This window comes from Gouania willdenowi, chromosome 12 (genome assembly GCF_900634775.1).
Source record: "Gouania willdenowi chromosome 12, fGouWil2.1, whole genome shotgun sequence".
NCBI lineage: Eukaryota > Metazoa > Chordata > Actinopteri > Blenniiformes > Gobiesocidae > Gouania > Gouania willdenowi.
The window spans coordinates 3,391,182-3,417,545 of record NC_041055.1 but is presented as its reverse complement, the minus strand read 5'-3'; the positions used below and the strand labels follow the sequence as shown (position 1 = coordinate 3,417,545).

Sequence of the window (26,364 nt, the reverse complement as noted above, 5' to 3'; positions counted from 1 at the left end):
TCTCTGTGTGTGCGCATGTGTGTGTTGTTGTGTCTCTGTGAGTGTGTGTGTGTGTCTGTCTCTCTGTGTGTGTGTCTCTGAGTGTGTGTGTGGGGGGTCTTTGGTGTGTGTGTCTGTGTCGTATCTCTGTGTAAGTGTGTGCGTGCGTGTCTCTGTGTGTGTGTGTCAATGTCAACGTCAACTTTATTTATAAAGCACATTTAAGAACAGCTACAACTGCCCATAGTGCTGTACAACAAACATTATAAAGTACAGTGTGTGTGTCTGTGTGTGTGTCTGTGTCTCTGTCTGTGTGTGTCTCTGTGTCTGTGTGTGTGTCTGTGTCTCTGTGTCTGTGTGTGTGTGTGTGTGTGTGTGTGCGTGTCTGTGTGTGTGTATGTGTGTGTGTGTGTGTGTGTGTGTGTGTGTATGTGTGTTTGTAAAACTACATGTGTGGGGACATCAACATGAATACACAGTCACGTCCTGGGGACACAAAAATTTATGGGGTCATAAATCGTGTCCCCACTAAGTTTAAGCCATAAAACATGTAGTAGAGGTGCAGACAAATGTCTGCTGTGAATATTAGGGCATGTCACACAAGTGACCTTATCTGGCAAATTGTGTGTATGTGTGTGTCCCAGAGCGCCACTTTTCAGGTGCATTACGGTACTGCAGGACGGGGGGCCGGGTCTCCGTCACACACACTCACTGAATATGCAAATAAGCTCTTCGTTCATCCGCATACGAGGGGGCGGGGCTACATACGCTACTCATGCAAATGAGCTGTAAGCCGTCGAGGCGAAAGCAGGTGAGTACAGTACCTGTATTTTATGGTAAGTTTAATCATAAACATCACGTGATTTATATTAATTTAGCGTTAGTTTGTTACTCCACTAGTTACTTTGTCAGCTACATAGCTATATTTGTGTAAGCTAACGTTATAATTACGTTAGCTTAATAGCTGAAAGCTAATGCTAGTTATGCCAGTTATGCATCGTTTTTAAGTAAGATATTTGTTTAATGTTTTATAAAGATATGTGATGCTACACAGGGTTATCTAGGCAAGAGGTGATATATGTGAAAGTCAGTAAAAGAGAAATAACCGGAGCAGCCACGCTTTGAAACTAATACATTTTGAATGCTAGCAGGCTAGAAACACATGTAGGCCGCGGTCACGTTAACCGCAGCTCGGTACACAGTGAAGCTAATATGAAATACGCTAATACAAGCAGTTTCAAGTTTAATTAAATAATAATCATAGCACCTGCAGGTTAAAAAGTATGTAAGCCCAAAAGATTTATAATTAAATAAATAAAAACATAATTTTGAAATAAATACAAATTTTGATAAATAATAGACAAATATATATGGCCATTAAATTGTAAAATAAGGTATTGTGAATGAAATATATTTTTACTATTCTTTAATATTTAATATTATTTGATTATAATTAAATATTTCATAATGATTATTTTAACACTAGCTTTGATTAACAGATCAAGTCATTCTGCTGAGAAATGACATTATGAAATAAAAATTGGCTTTGTAAAAAAACGTTTTTAATTCAAAAAAATCTTGGAAAATAAATAAAAAGTCATTATTTTAAAATGTATGACATTGTTAAAATAATAATTATGATATATTTCAATATAATAAAACAATAATTATTAAATATTAAAGAATAACAAAACATATTTCATAACATTAACTTATTTTACAATTTAATGGCCATATTATTTATTTATTTATCAAATTGGTATTTATTTTAAAATTTTGTTTTTAAGTATTTCATTCTGAATCTTTTGGGCTTCCATAAAAAAGTTAAGTTAAAAGCTTAAAAAACATTTCTGAGACTTAGCGGAGTAAATTCTGCCCCATACTGCATTCACAGGCTGTAATATCACTAAGTTTATCATTGTACTAGTTGTTAGAGCTACTGTCTAACAGCGACGAGTTCCTACTGTAAATCAATGTATTTTTTAAATATTATTATTTAAAAGGTTACCTCATTCAGATGTTGCCTAAGTATATGTTCATAACAGTAACTGTGCACAATAATAAAGTTTTAACCAGTTATTTTCTAAAATGGTGTAAAGTTAAAGAGAACATCCGAAATAATGAATTTGATTTATCAGTTAAACAAGGATTGAGGAGCAGTAAAGCATGATGTTTAGACACCATCAATATGAATTGTAATAGACACTTTTGTCCCGAACGATTTCAGATGTTTTACAGAAAATTATGGTTTTGTTTCCCTAGACCTGAAAATGTTTGGGAGAGCAAATCACGTGTCAGTTGAGGAGACAAATATTTCTGAAGCCAAAATGGAGTCACGTAAGACTGACGACACTGATGCAGTTCCCAGTGTCAAAAGCAAAGTCAAAGCACGTCACAGCAGCCGATCTGGAGCTACGTCACTGGACAAACTGGTAAATTCATACTCAATGGTGCGTCAGAGACTTTGGGAGACCCTCGCAAGGTGATGTTGGTGAACTCACTTTGCTGCAGAAAACATTTCTTCATTTTTTAGTGTGCTACAATTGGTGTAAAATGCCAAAATAGTGACTAAATTTCATACACTTACGGCGTCCCCACAAAGTGAGTTATGTCAAGATTCATAATTTGTGTGTACACTCAGAAAAGAAAAACCCACCTTGTGTCCCCACAAATGTGAGATAATGTACGAGTTACACACGACCCCACAATGCCAGGTATGTCTGATGTGTGTGGCTGAATATTAACTCAAATTTTTGAATCTGCAGGACACTAAAAGTGATGAGGTGACTGACGTATCTAGTGACGACACCGATCCAGTTCCCAGTGTCAAAAGCAAAGTCAAAGCACGTCACAGCAGCCGATCTGGAGCTACGTCACTGGACAAACTGGTAAATTCATACTCAATGGTGCGTCAGAGACTTTGGGAGACCCTCGCAAGGTGATGTTGGTGAACTCACTTTGCTGCAGAAAACGTTTCTTCATTTTTTAGTGTGCTACAATTGGTGTAAAATGCCAAAATAGTGACTAAATTTCATACACTTACGGCGTCCCCACAAAGTGAGTTATGTCAAGATTCATAATTTGTGTGTACACTCAGAAAAGAAAAACCCACCTTGTGTCCCCACAAATGTGAGATAATGTACGAGTTACACACGACCCCACAATGCCAGGTACATCTGATGTGTGTGGCTGACTATTAACTATCTAAGAAGTTTTAACACAGTTGTCACATTTCCAACATATAACATTCCACCCTGTTTAGTCAGGGTTTATATTGCAGAATGTGGACTATCCTTTAAACAAGACAATAGCCAAAATGTTTGCTTTGCTTATCTTCAAAGACTGAGTGGAATGTTGAATTTGCATTTTTAGGAATTGGAAGGATCAGTTGGTGCAAGTAAATGCTTCAGATTGCTGCCTCAGTTCAGGGATGACAGTGTTTCTGATGGACCTATACCAAGGCTCAGAAGAACAAAGAGTGTCTTTGTAAGATGTTCAACGTCTTAAATTACTTTACTTTCATTTTAGACAATAACATTTAGGTATTAATGTACATCATAAATGTCAAAAATTCATATGCATCTGACCAATAATTCTTTTTTTTTTTATTTTTTTAATTTTGTTCAGATGAACGACATAATTCCAGAATGCTCAGAAGAGCTCTATGATTCCTTAGATAGTGGAGAAGAATACATTCCCAACTCTGAGTCAAGTGAAGATAGCTTATCAGATGTTAGTTCAGTTACCATAGCTAAACTGAGTCCAAGGAAGAAAGTCCTCCGAGACATTGCTTCTACATCAAAACATATTGTTCCTGACAGCACTATTGTAAATGAGGAAGATGGAGATAGCAGCGAGGCTGAGTGTGAGTGGACAGACGATGAAGACTGTGCTGGCACCAGTCAGCGACCTGTTCGGAGAAATGCTCCGGCATGTGTGGAGGGGCAGATTCATGTTCCTGCTGTTAAGAAGAACAATGGAAAAAGAGTGTATAACAAGAGACACTACTGCCTGTACTGTGAGAAGTCATGCAGCAAAATTGCAAGACATCTTCAACTGAAGCACTCTGATGAAGGTAAAGTCCTGGAAGCCTTCAGTTTTCCAAAGGGCTCAAAGAAAAGAAAACTTCATCTTGATTTAATAAGGAACCAAGGTAATTTTGCACATAATGCAGCTGTCATGAAAAAGGGGGAAGGAGAACTTGTTGCTTGCAAACGACCATGCAAGGACAGTAAGAGAGATGACTACATGCACTGTGCCTACTGCCAGGGGCTTTTCATTCGTAAGATTCTTTGGCGACACATAAAAGTGTGCCAGTTCCGATCAAAAGAGGCCAGACCACAACGTGGAAAAAACAAAGTACAAGCTCTCTGTAGTTTTGCAGAACCAGCTCCAGATGACATTAGTGAACGAATATGGAAGCTGCTCAGTGTTATGCAGGCTGATGAAATCACAAGTGCTGTAAAAAATGATCGTCACATCATCAGAATTGCAGAGCAGTTGCTAAACAAAAAAGGATCATCTGATGCATCTCAAGCCTATATTAGGCAGACTCTGAGAGAACTTGGAAGACTTTTGATTGCTGCGCGAAATGCTACCACACTTAAGACAATGGCAGATTTTATCAATCCCAAAAAATATGTGGAGGTTGTCAAAGCTGTAAAATTGACATGTGGATATGATGAAGAAACTGAAAAATACAGAGTTCCCTCACTTGCAAAGAAAATAGGAAATGCTTTGTCAAAACTCAGCAAAGTTGTAAAGGTCCAGGCTTTAATTGCTGGAGACAAAGTGTTGGAGAAGAAAGCAACAGACTTTCAAGAAGTCCACAGTGAAAAGTGGAATGAGCTGGTGTCTGCTACAGCAGCACGCAATGCTTCAGAATCACAATGGAATGTGCCAACAATGCTGCCGTTCACTGAGGATGTGCAAAAACTTCACACCTTTCTGAACAAAAACTGTGATGAATGCAGCAGTAACTTGTTGGAAGAGGCATCAGAAAAGAACTGGTCTGCACTTGCAAAAGTGGTCATGGCTGAAATTATTTTGTTCAACAGACGTAGAGAGGGAGAGGTTTCAAGAATGCGGCTTTCTTCTTTTCTTACAAGAGACACATCTACCCCACATGGAGACATAGACTGGGCACTTTCTGAGGCTGAGAAAGTTTTATGCAAACACTTTACAAGGGTCATTATCAGAGGGAAAAGAGGACGTGCTGTCCCCATTTTGCTTACCCCTAAAATGGTGGATGCTCTGGATTTGCTGGTGAAAAAACGAGATGCTTGTGGCGTCATAAAGACTAATCAGTACATGTTTGCACGGCCATCAGCAACGACCCACTTCAGAGGGTCAGACTCGCTCCGAAGTTTTGCTCTTGCTTGCAGTGCGAAATGTCCAAAGGCTTTGACCTCAACAAAGTTGCGAAAACATGCTGCCACACTCTCAACTGTACTGAACATGAGCAACACAGAGATGGATCAATTGGCCAACTTTCTTGGCCACGATATAAGGATCCACCGTGAGTTCTACAGACTACCAGACAAAACCCTCCAACTTGCCAAAGTGAGCAAAGTACTGATTGCCCTTGAACAAGGAAGGATTGCAGATTTCCAAGGAAAGAGTTTGGATGAAATTAACATTGATCCACAGGGTATAAAGACACTTACTGACATACATTTCATCAGCACTTTATTGAAAGTTTTCCTGGACTGAAGATGCGCATTTGTTTTGACAGAGGCAGCTGGGGAATGTGACCAGGAGCCCAATGAGGAAGAGCTCTGCGAACAGGAGCTTAGTGATGAAGAGCCTAATGACAAAGAAGATGCCACAGTTCCTGGGACTCCGTGCACAGGTATTGACTGAAACACAGATATAACATATTGTAGTAATTTTCCATTTCTTTGCAAATATTCAGGTACACTGATGTTACCAAAAGCTTTTAGAAAAGCAGCAGCTGATATATTAATATAAATAATAATAAATGTTATTTGTAACACACTTTTATTCAGGGAATCTCAGAGTGCTACAGGAAAACACATTTAAAATCATTAACAATTATAAGCTTTCTTAAAAAGGTTTTTCAGTTTAGCTTTAAAAGAGTCCAGGTTTTATGTTTCTCTTAGCTCCACGGGGAGGCTGCTGCAAAGCCTTAGCACAGCAGTGTAGTTGTATTTCGCTAAGAGGATGATCTATAAAACTGAAAATAGTTGTTTGCGTAAATCAAACATGATGCTGATGCATGGTGAACTGACAACTTAAAAAATGCTCTATTCATGTACTTTAAAAAAAAACAAAACAAATAAGGAGCAAATAATACAATAAATCCAGGATATAATTATTTAGCTTCATAGTATAGTCCCTAAAATCAAACACATTAACTCAGATGTGAGCGTTCAGAATTTGCAGTGTTTCTCTTTAACAGCTCAGAAATTAAAATTTTGGGCTTTGACACTTTTTATAGAAAAAAATGAAAAAAATAAATTGAGATTATGAAGTAGTGGTTGCAGCTCTGCTTATTTGTATATTGAGAGTGATTAAACTTTGATGTGTTTAGATGTCTCAGAAAGGAGAGCTGTCCAAAGTCCTCGGGGTCAGAAATCATCACCAGGACAAAGACGAGACTGCCCAACAAGACATCAGCCAGCCTCAAAAGGTGACGTCTGAAACCCACTTATGTTTGTCAAACTTGCCTGACGAGCCAGTGTTTCCTCTCTGTTGTGTTAGTGTGATCTGTGGTGTAATTTACTGTCCTGGTTCCACAGTGAGACATTTTCTTTGGGAAAATGCTGGATTTGTTGGGCTACCTGCAGGTGTTTCTTCTAAGATCTAGTCTAAAGACAGATTTTTTTTGTTTATTATTTATTTATTAATGTTTAATAAGTTTGCTATTGTTCTTATTTGTAGTTCTATTTAAAAAAAAAAAAATGTTTTATCAAGGGGCAGCACAGTGTTTTAGTCCCTGTGTCCTGAAAAACTTGGAAAATTATTGACCAATCATGGAAAACATGGTAAATGAGAAAAAAGGTCAAATGTCCTGGAAATGGTTAAAAAATTATTAGGGATGCACCAAATGAAAATTTGTGGCCGAAGCCGAATGAAATATAAACACGTGGTTGTTAAGTTTTTCACTATTTTTTTTTTTAATAGTGCATAAATAGCCTAGAATACATTTTTAGACATGTTTTAAAGAAAGTAAATGTTTATTGAATATTCTGACATTTTTTAAATATTCTAGTAGTCTTTGCATTTCAAAAAAGCACAACAAAGTTTTTCATTTATATTAACCCTTCGAATAAAAAAAACTAAAGTGCATTAAAGGGGAGGTACGATGAAAAAATTACTTTCTAATGGTTTAGCTACAGTGATATACATCCTTTACGCTCATTCAGAGGAACAAAGTCTAAAATGTTCTGTTTCCTCCCTCCCTTGTTATTCCACGTTTTGTAAAAACAAAGTCAGCTTTAAACGGGACAGTTTGATTTTGCCCACGTTGGCAGGTGATGTCACCTAACACGCCTCCTAGAATGTGAGCTCCTCCCTCTCCAACTAGCTAACAGATAAAACAACACTGCGGAATAATATATAGAATTTACATTATACTTTATTACCATATATATATATATATATATATATATATATATATATATAAAAATACAAACTGCACTAATTTTTCTGCTGCCGATTGTGTTGGGAGTCACTACTTGGAGCCACGGACCCATTGTTTACACAGCTGTTAGCACTCCGTGCTAATGCCACACCAGGCAATGTAGTGAGACCCGGCATTGCTTGTGAATTGAGGAGGAAACAATGGGGATGTTTACGGATTCGTGGCTCACAGCGCTAACAACAGACTCGATAGTGGAATTAGACAGTTTCCAACTTTTACGCAGTGACGGACGACGAAGAGCGGTAAGGAGAGAGTCTGGCTGTGTTTGTGAGCAGAAAGGAGGGGCTGGTGCTGCTGCTCCTGCAGCAAAGCGCACACACTTTTCCGACTCAAAATCACTGCACGTTGTTTGATTGCAACATTGCGTCACACGCTACTATTCAGCCTTGCTTTAAACTCACTAAACTGAAGACCGAATGTTGCTTTTTTTGCAGTATTCGGCCGAATATTCGGTGCATCCCTAAAAATTATTCATCCTACCCCTGCCAAGGCAAGTAGGTTAAAAGTTATGCTCATGCATGTCCGTTGTCACCTTATCCTCTGGGCTACATTAAGGCGTACCGCTTCTCTGCTTCTGTGTGTGTGTCAGCTCTGTAACAGACTGCGTACCTGTCTAGGTCAATCCCACCCAGCGACTGCAGAGATACAAACAGCAACCTGTGACCCCGAAAGGGAGCAAGTGGTTTTGGAAAATGGATGGATGAACTGCACTCAGTCTCTCATTGAATATTTTGTCTCATTTTAGGAAAATCGGTTGTAAAGAGGAAATGGACAGCGAAGGAAATTGGGGCTGTTGAGAAGAAGCTGATGAGGTTCATTCGCTCTGGCCAGGTTCCAGGTAAAAGGGAATGTGAGGATTGTTTGAATGCTGATCCTGACACTCTCAGAGACAGAGACTGGAAAAGCGTCAAGTACTATATACACAACCGGATCGTTGCAAGCAAGAGAGAGTTAACATCACACAGCTGAGTCAGTAATGGCTTTTTATGCAGGGCCGTTAGGGACATTATTCAGAAAAAACTCTCTCCCACACATGAAAAATTTATCTCACACAAAAATGAAATATATTCATTTATGTAGAATTTTGCGTGCATGCATATGAAAAGCTCTCGCACACTACTGAGATTTCAGTGTAACCGGAAGTTATTTCAGTGGAACAGGGAGGTATTTTATTCTGACAGGGAGGTGGCACCGAAGAGAAAGCCTGCATCGCAGGTGTTTGAAATACCTTCCTGTCATAATAAAATACCTTCCTGTTCCAATGAAATACCTTCCTGTTACACTGAAATATCAGTAGTATGTGTGAGAGCTTTTCATATGCATGCGTGCAGGATTCTACATATAAGTGTGGGATTATACGTGTATGGGCGCAGGATTGTACAAATATGGATAAGCACTTTCATATGTGTGCGTGAGAGAAAATATTTTGTGTGTGAGCATTTTCATATGTGTGGGTCAGAGTTTTTTTTCTGAATAATGTCTCTAATGGCCCCTCATAGCTTTTCTTTTATTTCTTTCTAATGGAAAACATTTTAATGAGCATCTCACTTTGATTTTATTAGGTATTCTGGAGAGGAGCATTTTTTTGAACGTTTTAGTTGAGATAAAACGTGTTGTATTTAAGTTTGTTTTAAAACAGAAAGTTTATTCTCAGTTTAAAAAGACATATTTCAGTTTGTTTAAAGCAGAACATAAACATTTGGTGCTAAATTCACTTTTTCTTTCAATGAAAATGAAGACATTCATCTGTGTGAAGTTTAAAGTCTTCCACTTTTATTTCACCTCTTAATAGTAACAATAATGTTGCCTGATGTTTAACATGCTGCTTTCTACTTGTTTGTATTCCATTCTAAAATGTTTGTACTGTTTGTGGAAGAAGAAGAAGAAAACAGTATTGGTCACAAATTGATCACACAGTTTTATTTTTGAGTTTTTCAAAATAAAATATTCATGATAAATGGATTTTTCATTTTTATTGCTGTGTATTGTGTTGTGCTTGAAGACTTTGCCACATTTAGATAATTAGCTAAAATCTTTTTCCACAGACTCGGCAGTCTGATCATTGTCCCTGAGGGGGTGTTCTGTGTGGGGGGGGCACGGGGTTTGAAGGTATCTCAGTGGCGTCTGAACTCCTCAGTCAGACACTGCATAACTGCTCTCATTCAATATAAAATGTGGATTCTGGTTGTGAAGGAATTAGGAATTCCGGCTCTTTTAAGAAAGCTGGTTCTAATGGCTCGGCTCAATAAAAAGAGCCGGCTCTTTCGACTCCCATGTAGCTCCTCAGATTTTTTGTTGCTTTAATTAATTTATGAGCAAAAGTAATGTAAAATTATTATTATTGTGTTTTTGTCTTCTGTCCCCTCAGAGACTGAAGAACACATTGTGTGTGTTCATGCAAATCAGGTTCCTCGTAATGTTATTAAAACAAAGTTTTTGTGTGTGAGTATGTAAATTCGCTGTCCCCAAAATGTGACTAATGAGTCAATGATAAAAAATTATTTCATGATAAAAATAATTCATGGTGAAAAAGCTGTTAAGCATAATTTTTACTTCCTGCTTGATTTTTTTGGGAGCTGCAGGACCTAAGGAACATGATGTCCCCTCAAGTGATAAAGGAACTGGTGCGCCCCACAACATATAGTTTTACAAGACTATGTGTGTGTGTATGTGTCTGTGTGTGTGTGTGTGTGTGTGTGTGTGTGTGTGTGCGTGTGTGTGTCTGTGTGTGTATGTGTGTGTATGTGTCTGTGTGTGTGTGTCTGTGTATGTGTCTGTGTGTGCGTGTGTGTGTATGTGTGTGTGTGTCTGTGTGTGTGTCTGTGTGTGTGTCTGTGTGTGGTTTCTACAGGAATGTGTTGGGCTCTTTAATGTGGCTCTAACGGTCCTAGTGTGACGGCGTCCTGCTGACCGTGTGTTTTCTCTACTCGTGGCGTTCTTTGCGTTCTCTGCGTCTACGTCACGTTCACCGCTAACGTTTATTTGTGCCGCACATGAGCGTCTTTCATGTGGAGCGTCTTTCTCCCGTGTTTGTTTGAAGTCCAGAGACTCTTTACACTGTCAGAGGTCATCGATCAGTCCAAACACCATCTGAGCCACAACAGCTGCTTTCATTACACCACTCTCTGCTGGGACCAGTTTAAATCCATATTCAATGTTTTTATGGTCATTAATCCCAACGCTAAAGAAACACAGATCTACATCACGCAGAGTTTATTATGATACGCCCAAAGGAGCTCAATTTACAACATCCTGTTACACAGAGTGACTCAGACTAATTACTGGTTTATAGTGAGGCTGAGTCTATTTACTGGTTTTAGTGAGGCTGAGTCTATTTACTGGTTTACTGTAGGCTCAGTCTATTTATGAATTGATTGTAGGTTCAGTCTATTTACTGGTTTACTGTAGGCTCAGTCTATTTACTGGTTACTGTAAATGTAGGCTCAGTCTATTTACTGGTTACTGTAACTGTAGGCTCAGTCTATTTACTGGTTACTGTAACTATAGGTTCAGTCTATTCACTGGTTTACTCTAGGCTCAGTCTATTTACTGGTTACTGTAACTGTAGGCTCAGTCTATTTACTGGTTAAGTCTAGGCTCAGTCTATTTACGAATTGATTGTAGATTCAGTCTATTTAATGGTTAAATGTAGGCTCAGTCTATTTACTGGTAACTGTAAATGTAGGCTCAGTCTATTTACTGGTTACTGTAACTGTAGGCTCAGTCTATTTACTGGTTACTGTAACTGTAGGCTCAGTCTATTTACTGGTTAAGTCTAGGCTCAGTCTATTTACGAATTGATTGTAGGTTCAGTCTATTTAATGGTTAAATGTAGGCTCAGTCTATTTACTGGTTACTGTAACTGTAGGCTCAGTCTATTTACTGGTTACTGTAACTATAGGTTCAGTCTATTTACTGGTTAAATGTAGGCTCAGTCTATTTACTGGTTACTGTAAATGTAGGCTCAGTCTATTTATTGGTTACTGTAACTGTAGGCTCAGTCTATTTACTGGTTAAGTCTAGGCTCAGTCTATTTACGAATTGATTGTAGGTTCAGTCTATTTACTGGTTAAATGTAGGCTCAGTCTATTTACTGGTTACTGTAACTGTAGGCTCAGTCTATAGGCTGGTTTAACGTAGGCTCAGTCTATTCACTGGTTTAATGTAGGGTCAGGCTTATACCTGTTTCTCAGAGAGGTTCAGACTAGTTGCTGGTGTTTAGCTGATCTGATGAGTGTGCTGCTCACACTTGCTGATGCTGGGGGTAAATCTGAGTAAATCTGGGTAAATCTGGCGTCTGCAGCTGCTGAAACAAACGAGTGACTGAGGAGCGTTTGCTGCTTTATTGTTGGATGCCACATTAGCAATCTGTGACTCTGCGTTTGTTGGCAGATGGATCCATCGCACATAAATCCTGCTCCGCAGCGACTCCAGCCAAGCAGACGCAGCGACAGCGTCCAGCAACGCTGCCAACGGCAACAGTTCATGTTCAGACATCTGTGATGTTAGCGCTCATTAGCATCACTAACTCTAACCTGCAGAGAACAGTGTTTGTGTACGGGGTCAAAGGTCGGGGCCGATCCTCTGTACTTAATGTAATGTTTAGTTTTTCATCGCTAACAGCTTCAGCAGATCAAAGGTTTATAAAAGTACAATGATCAAAGGGAACATTAGCATCCTGATGGTCAGTGTTTACAGAGGTGTAAGGAGTATTGATATATCTACTCAAGTAGAAGTCCTGTTACTTGATTAAAATTGTACTCAAGTACAAGTAAGTCATACATAAAATAAACAAGTAAAAGTCAAAAGTAGCTCAAAAGTTACTCGTTAATTTCACCCCCATGTTTATTTTTGGTAATAAATATTGCCACAGTTCTCTACAGTAAACATCTCATGTATAAAATTAAAAAGGAACTTAAAAACTTGAACAATTGGAACTCAATTTATTTTCCAAAAAGGCATCTGTATGAAATAAAAGGTCAAAATGTACAATTATTTAAAAAATATAACACCAATTAATTCAATTCAAAATAAAAAAAATGATCAGACTAAGTATAGCTACATTCATCAACTGTAAAACTGAGAAAATAACCAGCATTCAATGCAGTTTTGAGCGCGGTGCATTACGTTTAATCTGATTGGTCGACTATGATGTGATGCATTTGATTTTTTGTATTTTCACGATATCCATTGATCATTTTGAAACAAAAAAATAATAAACTACTCAGTAACGGTTAGGTGTAGAAATGTAACACATTGCTTAACTTGTTTGAAAACGTACTTAAGTACATGTAAAAATACTGATTTATAAACATTGCACCCATAAAAACAACTAAATTACAGTAACGTGAGTACTTGTAATCCATGACTTTGACCTCTGGTCCTTTGTGTATCTGAGCTCAGTGCAGTGGTGGTTCTGGGTTCTAGGACAGAACAATGGTATCTGATGGTATCTGGTAGCGCAGACGTTCCTGCTTCAAAGGAGCTGTCGTGTATTTTCCAGCTAATTAGCTCTTTGATAAGCGCGGGGCGTGACAGTGAGCGTGTAATCCTGCCTTTCAGAGCAATAAAAGCTCCTGCTGCGATTCATCAGTGACGTCTCTGTTGTAAACGTGTCGAGGTTAAACGGCGAGGGCGGAGAGTGAAAGGAGGCGGAGCTTCTCACAAATGCTGAATGACAAGAGATAAACAGGTTTCCTCGGCAACGCGCCGAGAACATGCAAGCCCTCTAACAGCGCACAGTGAGCAGCTTGAGCACGTGTCAAATTCAAGGCCCGTGGGCCAAATCTGGCCCCTTAGACCAGTGGTTCTCAACCTTTTCAGCCCGCGACTCCCAAAATTCCAGAGACCAGGAACCCCCACTGAACCCCACACATGAACATTGAAGAACAGTCATGTGGAGACAGGACCATCTATAAGGGGGAATAAAGGAGAGAGATTTTTGGGGTCCATCCATAAAGTCAGTAAAATTGGTCCATTGTTCCATGAATCTGTGGTAACCACATTTATTTATTCATCTGAATAATATACACTGTTATCCAGGAAGTTTATTATTATTTGTGCCATAGTATATAATCATTTTAAAGATGTAAATCCTTGTTTTAATCAGAAATATAATGGATTAAAAGTAACCAAAAATGGTGTGAAAGGTGGTGAAATTGGATTATAAAAACCATAAAAATTGGTTGAAAGTTGCACATTAGAGTGGCCAAATATGGACAGAATACATGGTAAAAAGGGTTCAGTGTCAACATTGGCTTAAAAGTGGCATAAAAAAAGTAAAAACAATTCATTTAAACTGGCAAATAATGGGCATGACAAATCACGGATGTGGTTAAACTGGCAAAAATAGTGTGAAAGTGTGACAATAACATTTCAAAATATGCAACATTAGTTGGGAAAAGTGGTGGAAAGGGGTTATAAATTTCGAGAATGTCACAAGAAATGTACATAAAAGTCATTGAAATGTGATGGAGAAGTGGCAAAAATTGGAGTAATGTTGCAAAAATGCATTAAAAGGAGCAAAAATATGGCAAGAAAAAGTGATGAAAATCGATTAAAGTAAAGCAAGTTTGGTGTAATTGTAGAAAAGGGGTAAAAATAAGCAAAAATGGGCTCAAATTGTTTAAAAAATATTCTTAATTTCTTCTGGCGACCCCCTCGGTGTATTGTGACCCCAAATGGGTCCAGAGCCTGCAATTTTCTTCAAAATATTCCACAAGAATTCACGACACTACATAAAAGTGAGTCACAAAATGTAATACATTGAAAGTGAAGTTCCTGCAGGGACTGATATCTGTCACTTATGACTTTAACATTATGAGTGCTGTACATATTTTATAATTCATTTCATTTATTTACAAGGAAGTGCAAACTAGAGCAGCGATTCTCAACTGGTGGGTCGAGATCCAAAAGTGGGTCGTGGACCTGTATTGGGTGGGTCGTGGACAGCTAATCAAAAATAAATAACTTGTCTTTTATTTTGAAATAAACTTTTCTTTTGACAGGCATGTGGTGAAATGCATGTCGCACTGGAAAATATATAAATTCATGTTTTAAAAAAAGATGATATAGCTATGTGTGCTTTTAACAGCTATTTTTGAGAAACTAAATTTGGTTGGTGGAATTCTTTAAAAAAGTTTGTCGTGATTTAGTGACCGTGGCAAAATGTGGGTCCCAGGGTGAGACCAGTTGAGAACCCCTGAACTAGACCACAATAATAATTTAGTTACTCATTTTCCCACCTAAAGTCTGCGGCCCACTTAATATAAACGGCTCCGTATTTGGCCCCTGATCTAAAATGAGTTTGACACCCCTGAACTAGTGTCATCACACTCTCACAGCAGCTCATGGTTTGTTTGAAGGAATATGAAACAGTCGCAGCACAAACTGTTTCATCAGTCAAAGCTCAGCACGTCACTTTGATTTGATCAGATCTTGTTTGGTCAGAATGTTTGTGTTGGCTCCTCCCACATGGACAACGATCCATGTCTCAGGATTGGCTTGTTTTATCTTAGCTTCAGGTTTCAGACGGCTCTGCTGGTGATGTGCACAGTCAGCAGATCCTCACCGATCGCTGCCATGTGACCTGAAGGAGAATTTGAACGATGAAGGTTTGGACGGGGAGGACGAGGGACTCCCGGAGGAGGAGGAGACGTCTGGTGTCACAGTGAGGAGAGCAGATCTGTGTCCTCAGATTAAAGCTGCAGGTCCAGCTCAGATCTGCTGTGACAGAGTTCAGCAACGACGTTCCCCAGAGAGAAGCTCCGTCACTACAGGCCCCGACACATCAGAGGGAAGCACACACACACACACGCACACGCACACGCACACGCACACGCACACGCACACGCACACACACACACACACACACACACACACACACACACACACACACACACACACACACACACACACACACGCACGCACACACACACACACACACACACACACACACACACTTCCTTTCTTCTATTTTATTCCACTTCACTTCATTTTTGTTCAGTTTTGATAAAGTTGAAGTATGAATAATTAAATAGTTAAAACATAAATCTGACCCCTGGTCTCACCTGAGCACCGCCCACTCTGGACAAGCCCCGCCCACCCCGCTGTGAGGATCCCACAATAACAAGCGGAGGAATGATGAATGAGGACGGATGATGGATGGTCCTGGGAACTCTGAGCTTTATTTGTCTTTGATGGGTCTCACTGTGTTTGTTCTCCGTCTCTGAGGAACCGTGTGATCTGAGAGCGCAGCCGCTCACACACCGAGAACAAACACGCCGTGTGTGTGTGTGTGGTTCACGTCTCAGCGTGTGATCGGGCTTTCATCCTCAGACGTCTTCATCAGCTTCAAGTTAAGATTCAAGTCCAGCTGCAAATGTCTCACACTGTCAACCTTCCTCCTTAAGGTCATATAGAAACCAATAAAAACATAGTACATACATGTACAAACCATTACAAACATGTACAAACCAGTTTAATCCTGTATATACCAGTACAAAGCAGTTTATACCAGTACAAACCTGTACAAACCAGTTTAAACCATGCAGTGCAAACCAGTTTAAACTTGTAAAAACCAGTTTAAGCCAGGACAAACCAGTACAATCCTGTACAGACCAGTATACTGTATAGTGGTATACTGTATAATGTTAAAAACTATTACCAGGTTCCAGTTTAAATGATGTTGTGCTTAAACTGGTGTCCGAGTTACCTTGTGATTGACCGCAGACTTCTGTCACCAAATCACACGACCACCAGTTGGATTCCAACATCAGCAGCGTTCCACTGGTTATGGTTCTGGATGCTCATGCAAAGAAAAAAAGTGTTCCCAGACTAATTGGTGAGTGCTTAGTGTGACTGAGGCTGCAGCCGTGCACATCGATCTGTTGCTCATTATTAATGAACTTTGCAGCAGCTCCTGCTTCAGTCTCAGAGCACAGAGGTCAATGAGAGGGAAGAACGCTGAGCAGTGGATCTGAGAACAGCTGGGGAGCAACAACATCTGTAGCTACAACATGTGGAAGCTGCGGCTGGAGCAAAGAGCTGAGCAGGAACCGTGGATCAGGAACCAGGAACCAATGATAGACAACCAGGGGAGAGCTGGACACACAAAGACCCAGGGCAGTGTGTGTGTGTGTGTGTGTGTGTGTGTGTGTGTGTGTGTGTGGTGCAGCAGAATGTGAGCGTGGAAACGCTGCAGGTGAACAAACTGAGCTCAGAGCGATGCTGGAGCAGAGGTCGAGCTTTGTGTATTCACTGCAGTCAATAATACACACACACATACACACACACACGCGCACGCACACACTGGAAAGTTAATGAGCAATCACAAGGACCTTGGAAAGTCATTTCCATCACTGTGTGTGTGTGTGTGTGTGTGTGGGTTACAGTCCCTTCCTGTGTAACCTTTTTACACAATTACATGTCACAGGACCTGACGTATCTGGTCACATGACCACTTCTCTTTGAGAAAACATAGCACGTGTAAACAGAAGAGGAGACCCAAACATTTCTTAACATTATACTTAAAAAATATTAGTGCCACATTAGACGTGAAACACAAAGGGAATGCGGAGTGTTAAAAGGAGGTTTGGTGCATGCGTCTTCCTGCAGAGAAGTCTAGATTTCATGTGAGTTATGAAACTCAAAAACAACCTTAAATGGAAACACGTGCACGTTCAAAGCACGATTATACTTTGTCGACATTTAGAAATATTGCTTTTATTTTGCAAAACATTGTAATGAAAACACAGCTACTGTCTGTGTCTGTGTATCTGTCTCTGTCTGTGCGTCAAACAAGTTTGCATTGCCAAACAACTGTGACAGAAAAAATAATAAATATTAAAAATAGCAACATTTGTCCTGTTCAAAACAATAAAATATAATATAATAATATACTAAAATAAAAATAGGGTTTAGCTATATCTGTGTGTCTCTATGTGTCTGTGTCTGTTGTGGTCTTTAAACAGGTAAACAGGTCTCTGACAGGGAGCGGTCCTACACATTTCCTCTCTTTGCTTTGTGGTTACGCGCCGAGCGCTGATGTAGCGGTGGAAACAGATTGCTCCGCTACTCGTTTCCAACAGGCCTCATTTTAATGTGCCACCATTACGCGGCTGGCTGCTTTGTTACAGCGCGGAGTTTCATTCAAATGTAGCCTTGGCATATTGTGGAGGAAGTAATGAATTCCTGCAGAGCGGCAGGTTGGGATCAGCCCAGGCAAAATTAAATTTAATGCTCCAGCCGCCGCCGCCGCAGCGCTGCATAAATCACAGCCTGTGATTTGCATGGACTGCTGCGAGACATCCAGCAGGACACAATATGATGTCACGCAGGAAAAAACAATGTAATCTGCAGCGCAGATAAAAAACAAGCAACAGGCGGATTCAGACGGCCGCCCTCAGGTCAGCGGTTTTATTAAAAAACATGGCTCGCCTGCGTTTCTGCGGCGTTTAAGGCCCGAAAGGAAAAGTTTCCTGTTTCTGCTCCAAAGGAAGAATCTGCTGTTTAACCTCACAAAGCCACGCAAGGAAAAACCACATGGATGAGAGGTGAGAATCCTTCATGTAATCAGTGAGTGTGTAAAATGTCCTTTAATCCAATGGTTCTCAACCTTTTCAGCCTGCAACCCCCAAAATAAAGGTTCCAGAGAGCGGGGACCCCCACTGTACCTGAAGGTGGTTGAACACAAACATGAACATTGAAGAACAGTCATGTGGAGACAGGACCATCTATAAGGGTCAGTAATAGGGTTGAGCATCGTTTGGATTTTAACAATTCTGATTCCAATTCTCAATTTTGATTCCTGTTCTAAACGATTCTGGATTCCGATTCTCTGAGTGGTGTAGGTAAACAGGTCACAGATTTCACAGGATATTTTTTTCATTTGAAAAAGCCTTTACACATTTTTATGAACTCACTTAGTTGATACAGTTTAATTTGTTTGCTGTTCTGTAACTCGGGTATTCAAATACAAAGGTCCCTAACTGTAACTGTTCAAGTGAAACTTGGTTCTTGGTTTCATCTGAGATGAAATGGGTGTGCCTTAAACACACAGATGGAGAATGATGGGATTAGGGGAGCGAGGACGCGATGGAGAAGTTGAGGTGTAGCAGATCAGGAAGAACTTAAAGAGATTATCAACAATGGAGACAAAGTTCCCACAGACTCACGCCGAAGCTTTTACTGTATGAGATCCTCTGCTCCACCAACCAATCACACTCACACAGGCTTTTAGAGCGCACACACACACACACACACACCCTCTGTGTGTGAGCAGCCCCACGTTGGTCACGTGACCACAGAGAGAAGACAATCTATGCAGACTTGTGTGCTCGTGGACTCGTGAAACGTCATCACGTGTCCGTTTCTCAGCAAGTCTGCTGTAAATCCCTGGTTGAGAACTTGCTCCGCCCCTTTTTACCCAACATGCATCAGAGTAGACTTGTGCGTACTCCGCCAGCTACTGTATATTTCCCAGCATGCACTTCGAACACGCACATGATTCCTTTATTATTATTACCATTTTGTAAATTCGTTTTTTCGTTTTCTTCTTCACTCATTATTAATTTTCAAATATCTTTAATCATTGAAATAATAAATGTATTATCTACTTCATCCTTCTACCATTAATAGCCAACTATTATTTATCTTCTTTATTTTATTGTTTTTTATTATTACTATTTTGTAAATATATTTTTTCCTTTTCTTTTTATTTATGTATTTATTATTATTATTATTATTATTATTATTATTATTATTAATAATATTAATATTTTGTTCAATTATTAGCATTAATCATTGAATTAATAAATCGATTTATCTAGTTCATCCTTCTACAATTAATAGCCAACTATTATTTTTGTTCTTCTTTATTCTATTGTTTTTTATTATTACTATTTAATAAATATGTCTGGTTGCTTCTTAGGATTTTTGTTACAGGTGTTTTTGACCATCTAATTAGTCATGACCATATTTACATATTTATAGGGACTGTTAATATATTAAATAAAACACACACGTGTTTATTGTATTTACTTTTTTGTTCATTTTTTTAAAAATGTATCACCAAATGTTTTATTGGTTTACAAAACAATTAATATTTACAACAAAGACATCTCGTCATTGATACATATGATATTTACAGATACTCAACACTGTTGCGCACGATGTCAGGAAGTTTGCTTTGTCCCAAAACGACGAGTAGGTAAAGTCCACGCTTGCGCATTCCACAAGTCCGTTCTCCAGGTTTGCTTCCATGAGTCCGTACCAGGAGTTCACAAGTACGGAGTATGTATACGCCCACTATTTCACACTGTCACTGCTCTGTCTGTGTGTGTCCTCCAGACCAACAGGGGGCAGTAGTTCAGCTGTAGATGACGGTGACATCATCAGGAGTTCGTTCTAATGATCAATGCTTACAGCCTCCAGTCCAGCAGGAGGCAGTGATCAGCTGTGGTTTAAAGGTAAAGGTCATTGTTTTTACTGATTAAACTGGTTCATGCTGGTTCACACTCCTTTATACTGGTTGAACTGGTTCATACTGTTATTCTGGTTCATACTGGATATACTGTTTCATACTGGTTATTCTGGTTAAACTGGGTTCTTACTGTTTAAACTGGTTCTTATTGGTTCTACCTGGTTCATACTGGTTCAACTGGTTCAACTGGTTCATACTGGTTAAACTGGTTCATACTGATTAAACTGGTTCCTGCTGGTTCATACTAGTTTATACTGGTTGAACTGGTTCATACTGGTTTATGCTTGTTAAACTGGTTCTTACTGGTTAAACTGATCCATGCTGGTTAAACTGGTTCATACTGGTTAAACTGGTTCATGCTGGTTTATACTGGTTTATACTGGTTTATGCTTGTTAAACTGGTTCTTACTGGTTAAACTGATCCATGCTGGTTAAACAGGTTCATACTGGTTCTTACTGGTTAAACTGGTTCGTGCTGGTTCATACTGGTTTATACTGTTTGAACTGGTTAAAGGTATTGTGGACGATGTTATTTTGGCTTCAACTTCCGGGTGGATCATCTTAACTATTATCATACTATATCATTCTGATATGTTTACGTAAGGCCGTCGTACGTGCTCGTGCTCGGTGCGCATCGGGTCTTTTAAAAATGGATTTTCACCTACTGGTGGTGAGTCTGACATAGCGCGAAAAAGTGCAAATCTTTTGGAAGGTAAGCCAACTTATAAACAGAGCTGTGCATGAGGAAAACTGGGCTCGTGCACACTCTCTGGTACACGTAGGCGTTCCCACTAGAGCAGGTAGAGTTTTGCACATGTGCAGAGGGTGTTTCTTTTCTAAACCTCGAGAAAATCATCCTCTATACCTTTAATGCTAGTTCATACTGGTTTATACTGGTTTATACTGGTTCATACTGGTTAAAGTGGTTTAAACTGGTTTATACAGGTCCCTACAGGTTTAACTGGTTCAAGCTTGTTCATACTGGTATTTCACAGTAAATCTGACACAAATAAAGGAAGCTTAATGATGTACATGATGAGTCAGAAAGTTGTGTCTGTATTTGTTTTGTCAGGCTTCAGTAATAGATGATGAGGCTGATAAACAGCACCCAGTAATGCTCAGCTCTGCACTCACAGATCGTGATTAACTTAGTGTATGATGAGATTGTTTTTATTGTTTATGTTGTTATTGTCTTCTGTGTGTGTCACACACCGACACCGACACAGAAACACATACAAAACAGACACACACATACAAAACAGACCAATATTGAGGATGCCCTCAGGTCAAAGGAGGAGCTTACAGACTATGATATCATCAGGGGGTGGAGCTGACGGACAGTGACATCATAAAAAGGGTGGTCTCTCTAATCCCAACCCTTGGATCGAAAACCTCCTTCCATCAGATCTATTTTATGACGTTAAACACGGCGTGAACCATGAACGTAATGTTTGTGGTGAAGTCATCAGCAGTGAATGTGGTGACCTATCGAGCTGCTGTTTGTCAGAGAGAGTTTAACACTGTGTGTGTGTGTGTGTGTGTGTGTGTGTGTGTGTGTGTGTGTGTGCGTGTGTGTAAGTGACCTGTGGAAATGTTTATCACAGCGGGGCATTAATAAACTGCAGCAGTGCATTAAAGTGTGCAGATGTCAGTGAAAGCTGATGGAGAGCAGCCGTGTTGTTCTGCTGTATGTAGATGAGCCCGAGGTCAGAATACTGCTGCCATACTAATGTACACACACACACACACACACACACACACACACACACACACACACACACACACACACACACACACACACACACACACACACACACACACACACACGCACACGCACACGCACACACACACGCACACGCACACGCACACACACACACACAGCAGTGTTAAACTCTCTCTGACAAACAGCAGCTCGATAGGTCACCACATTCACTGCTGACGACTTTAACTCTGACACTAAACAACATAAACATCACGTTCACGGTTATCCTTTGAACAAACCGAGTTATCTTCTAACACAGTTATCATTTCAACAAATTGAGTTATCCTCTAACACAGTTGTTCTTTCAAGAAACCGATTTATCCTCTGAACAAACTGAGTTATCCTTTGAACAACCATTATCCTCTAACACAGTTATTCTTTCAACAAACCGAGTTAGCTTCTAACATAGTTATCCTTTGAACAAACTGAGTTATCCTCTAACATACTGTAGTTACCCTTTGAACAAACTGAGTTATCCTCTAACATAGTTATCCTCTCACGCAGTTATCCTTTGAACAAACTGAGTTATCCTCTAACATAGTTATCCTCTCACGCAGTTATCCTTTGAACAAACTGAGTTATCCTCTAACATAGTTATCCTCTCACGCAGTTATCCTTTGAACAAACTGAGTTATCCTTTGAACAAACTGAGATATCCTCTAACATAGTTATCCTTTGAACAAACTGAGATATCCTCTAACCGAGTTATCCTTTGAACAAACCGAGATATCCTTTGAACAAACTGAGATATCCTTTGAACAAACTGAGATATCCTTTGAACAAACTGAGATATCCTTTGAACAAACTGAGTTATCCTTTGAACAAACTGAGTTATCCTTTGAACAAACTGAGTTATCCTCTAACACTGTCTATCTGTACGTCTGTAGTGTTTGTCCTTCCAACATGTGACGTGTGTGCTTCAGATGAAGGATGGAGGACTAATGGATGGCTGGGTGGGATAACGAAGCACTCAGGAGGTTCATCACAATAATCAGGGCGTGTAGAGCCTCCACCTGGAGGCCGACGCCCCCTCAGAGAGCAGCTACATAATGACATCATAAACATGCAACCTGTGAACCACAGAAGGCTCACACACACTAATCGGTTTGTACTGGAGCTTTAATTACACACACAGCACATTACCCAGAGTTCAGTGGGGGCGGGGCACAGATATATGCGCCACATGGGGGAACAGAAGCTTAAAAGCAGGAGGAAACCATTGACCTGCGGACGGGGGGTCAACACTGCTTTAATAAAGGACAGTGAGTAAGACATGTACCTCAGTCAGTGAACAGGACAGTTCTGGGATAATGGAAGCTGGTTAGTTACCAGTGGGTTGTTGGTTCGAATCCACTGTAGCCATAACCCATTGTCATGATTCTATAGATGAATTAAATACTTTCTTTGCATTTCTCATTAGTCTTATATTAGCCCCTTATCCTTTGGCCTTGTTCAGCCAGCAGGCTACATGCTAAGCTAACCAAACATGTCTGACTGGTCCCTGTATGGAGTTTGTGCATGTTTGCACAGACTGACATAGAAAGCCCTGAAAGATGTGAAGGAGACGTTGAACAGCTGCAGATTAATGTGCCTTCATGGTGGATCTAAATCATGTCTTACATTTAGGCTGTGTTGTAAATGTCATAACGTACTACTCATACTAACGTACTACTCACACTAACGTACCACTCATACTAACGTATCACTCTTACTAACGTACCACTCATACTAACGTACCACTCATACTAACGTACCACTCATACTAACGTATCACTCATACTAACGTACCACTCATACTAACGTACCACTCATACTAACGTACCACTCATACTAACGTACCACTCATACTAACGTACTACTCATACTAACGTACCACTCATACTAATGTACCACTCATACAAACGTACCATTCATACTAACGTACCACTCATACTAACGTACCACTCATACTAACGTACCATTCATACTAACGTACCACTCATACTAACGTACCATTCATACTAACGTACCACTCATACTAACGTACCATTCATACTAACGTACCACTCATACTAACGTACCATTCATACTAACGTACCACTCATACTAAAGTACCACTCATACTAACGTACCATTCATACTAACGTACTACTCATACTAACGTACTACTCATACTAAGTCTGACGTCTAAATGAGTATGTAGTGCGTTCACATTAGATAGTATGAAAAGATGGAATACACGAGAAATACCCGAATGTATACTATATGGGGACATTTTTAAGTATGCACGCTGGACACACTAGCCATACTCATCCGTCCCATGATGCACCGGCTTCAAGCTAAAAGTGAAACATCCCCTTTTTAAAACAAAAGCATCTCTTCTTGTCTTCTATTAGTTTTTAACTCTTTTGTGAATAGGGTTCGTTCAGTAGCTGGAGGGTCTCCGAAAATCTCTGAAATGTCAGAATGAAATGTGTTTCTATGAGTTTTATGGATGAAATGAGCACATGTTGATATTCTGCTTGGTCACTTTCTCACTTCAAATGTTTTCAGAACTTTCAAAGTAAAGGTGGAGAATCAACAGAGATATTTAGCCTCAGTGTGATTTTGTTGTTGTAGGTTCCAAATGCATCTTGGGAAACATGGAAGTATACTTCAGTGGGAACGCTCACCATCCTAATTATACTTATAGTCTATAGTAGACAGTATATACTCATTGAGATTATAGTGTGTAGTACGTAGTGTGACATTTCAAACACAAACTGAGTGATCCTCTAACACAGTTATCCTCTGAGCTTTTCTCCAGCTGTGGGAAGTTCCTCCTCTGTGTTTCTCACTGCAGATGCTTTCAATCCTTTTTGCGTGTCAAAGCGACACGTTACGGTCATGTGACGTCTGGAGCTGAGCGTCACACTTTCATTGCAGCGATGCAATCTGTGGACGATGTGATCTGTCACATGCACGCGTCCCATGACCTGCCTCATGAAGACCTGCAGGTAACCTGAGCAGCCAATGGGAGCAGGACGAAATGTTTACAGAAGGAGCCGTGACCCATGTCAACCCCGTCACAGCCACAGGGGGCGCTCACTAACCTCACTAATCATTAGAAGAACAAACTCACTTTAATATGTCACTGTTTTTGAACACTCAGACCCTCAGAAGAGAAGCCCAGACAGTGTCTCTTCTAAATCACTGGTTCTCAAACTTTTAAGCCTGCAACCCCCAAAATAAAGGTTCTAGAGAGCGGGAACCCCCACTGTAGCTGAAGGTGTTTGAACACAGACATGAACATTGAAGAACAGTCATGTGGAGACAGGACCATCTATAAGGGGGAATAAAGGGGAGAGATTTTGGGGGTTCATTCATAAAGTCAGTAAAATGATGATCCATTTTTCAATGAATCTGTGATAACCACATTTATTTATAACCACATTTATCAAATTTCAGCTGCTCAATGATCCTGAATGCTTCACCTCCGATAGAACTCAATGGACTAAAAGGGGCGATTGGCGTCATCAATATTGTCATTTCAACATGACTAGTCCCATTTTTAAAAGTTATTAAACAAATATTGTGCAAAATAAGATAGATAGATAGATAGATAGATAGCTAGATAGATAGATAGATAGATAGATAGATAGATAGATAGATAGATAGATAGATAGATAGATAGATAGATAGATAGATAGATAGATACTGTAGATCTTCTAATAAGGACATTTCAAAGGATTTAGGCCACATTTGTAAAAACAGTGGAGGATCCCTTTAAAGATGTAAATCCTTGTTTTAATCAGAAATAAAATGGGTTAAAAGGGACCAAAATGGTGGAAAAGGTGGTGTTTTAAAAACTACAGAAATTTTTTAAAAGTTGCAAATTAGATTGGCCAAAAACAGACAGAACAAGTTCAGATGAACTACGGCCGGGCCGTATAGCACGTAACACGTTCCAAAGAATTCAGTCAAATGACTGAAAAAAAAGGTCTCCGAGAGGCTCTTGACATCCGCTCATAGAATATCCATGTCAAATTACATCCCGATTCAACGAACATTAACAGAGGAGTAGTCATGGGGGCCCCCTGGGCCCCATTCATATATTGGTATATGTCAATGATTCGGTACCACCAACTGTCGCAATATTTGACTCACAAATAAATGAGAAAATGACTTTAATGGAAATTGCCAAAAAGGGGGGGTGGGCCCCCAGGCCCCTAATTGAATTGTGCGAAGCATAATTGTAATCTACGTTGAATTACCTTTGAAAAGATATATTACGCAACTATGTTCCCATAAATTTGGAAATTACCGGAAATGGGGGGTGGACCCCCGGGCCCCATTTATTACCCCGTGACACGTACGGGGTAATGGGCCCCATTTATATATTGGTATCTGCCAATGATTTGGTACCAACAACCATCGTAATATTTGACTCGCAAATAAATGAGAAATCGACTTTCGTTTTTTTTTCTTCTTTTGGGGCGTCGATACATACACCTCCAT

General features: G+C 39.7%; 1 protein-coding gene across 1 annotated transcript; it reads left to right on the top strand.

The window, feature by feature from the left end:
• Positions 1-777: 777 nt before the first annotated feature.
• Positions 778-24,958, top strand: LOC114473662 (uncharacterized). The gene is made up of 11 exons (XM_028463425.1): positions 778-815; positions 2,242-2,411; positions 2,745-2,867; positions 3,352-3,465; positions 3,607-5,629; positions 5,714-5,830; positions 6,533-6,631; positions 8,391-8,483; positions 10,014-10,087; positions 10,228-10,288; positions 24,864-24,958. The coding sequence occupies exons 2-11, from the start codon at positions 2,250-2,252 to the stop codon at positions 24,956-24,958; spliced, it is 2,961 nt and encodes a 986-aa protein (XP_028319226.1). The 5' UTR covers positions 778-815; positions 2,242-2,249.
• The last annotated feature ends 1,406 nt before the right edge of the window (positions 24,959-26,364 follow it).

Coding starts and splice junctions, on each gene's coding strand:
- LOC114473662 (XM_028463425.1), top strand. CDS start 2,250: ATGTTTGGGAGAGCAAATCACGTGTCAGTTGAGGAGACAAATATTTCT. Junction 2,412..2,744: donor CTACGTCACTGGACAAACTG/GTAAATTCATAC, acceptor TTGAATCTGCAG/GACACTAAAAGTGATGAGGT. Junction 5,831..6,532: donor TCCTGGGACTCCGTGCACAG/GTATTGACTGAA, acceptor TGATGTGTTTAG/ATGTCTCAGAAAGGAGAGCT.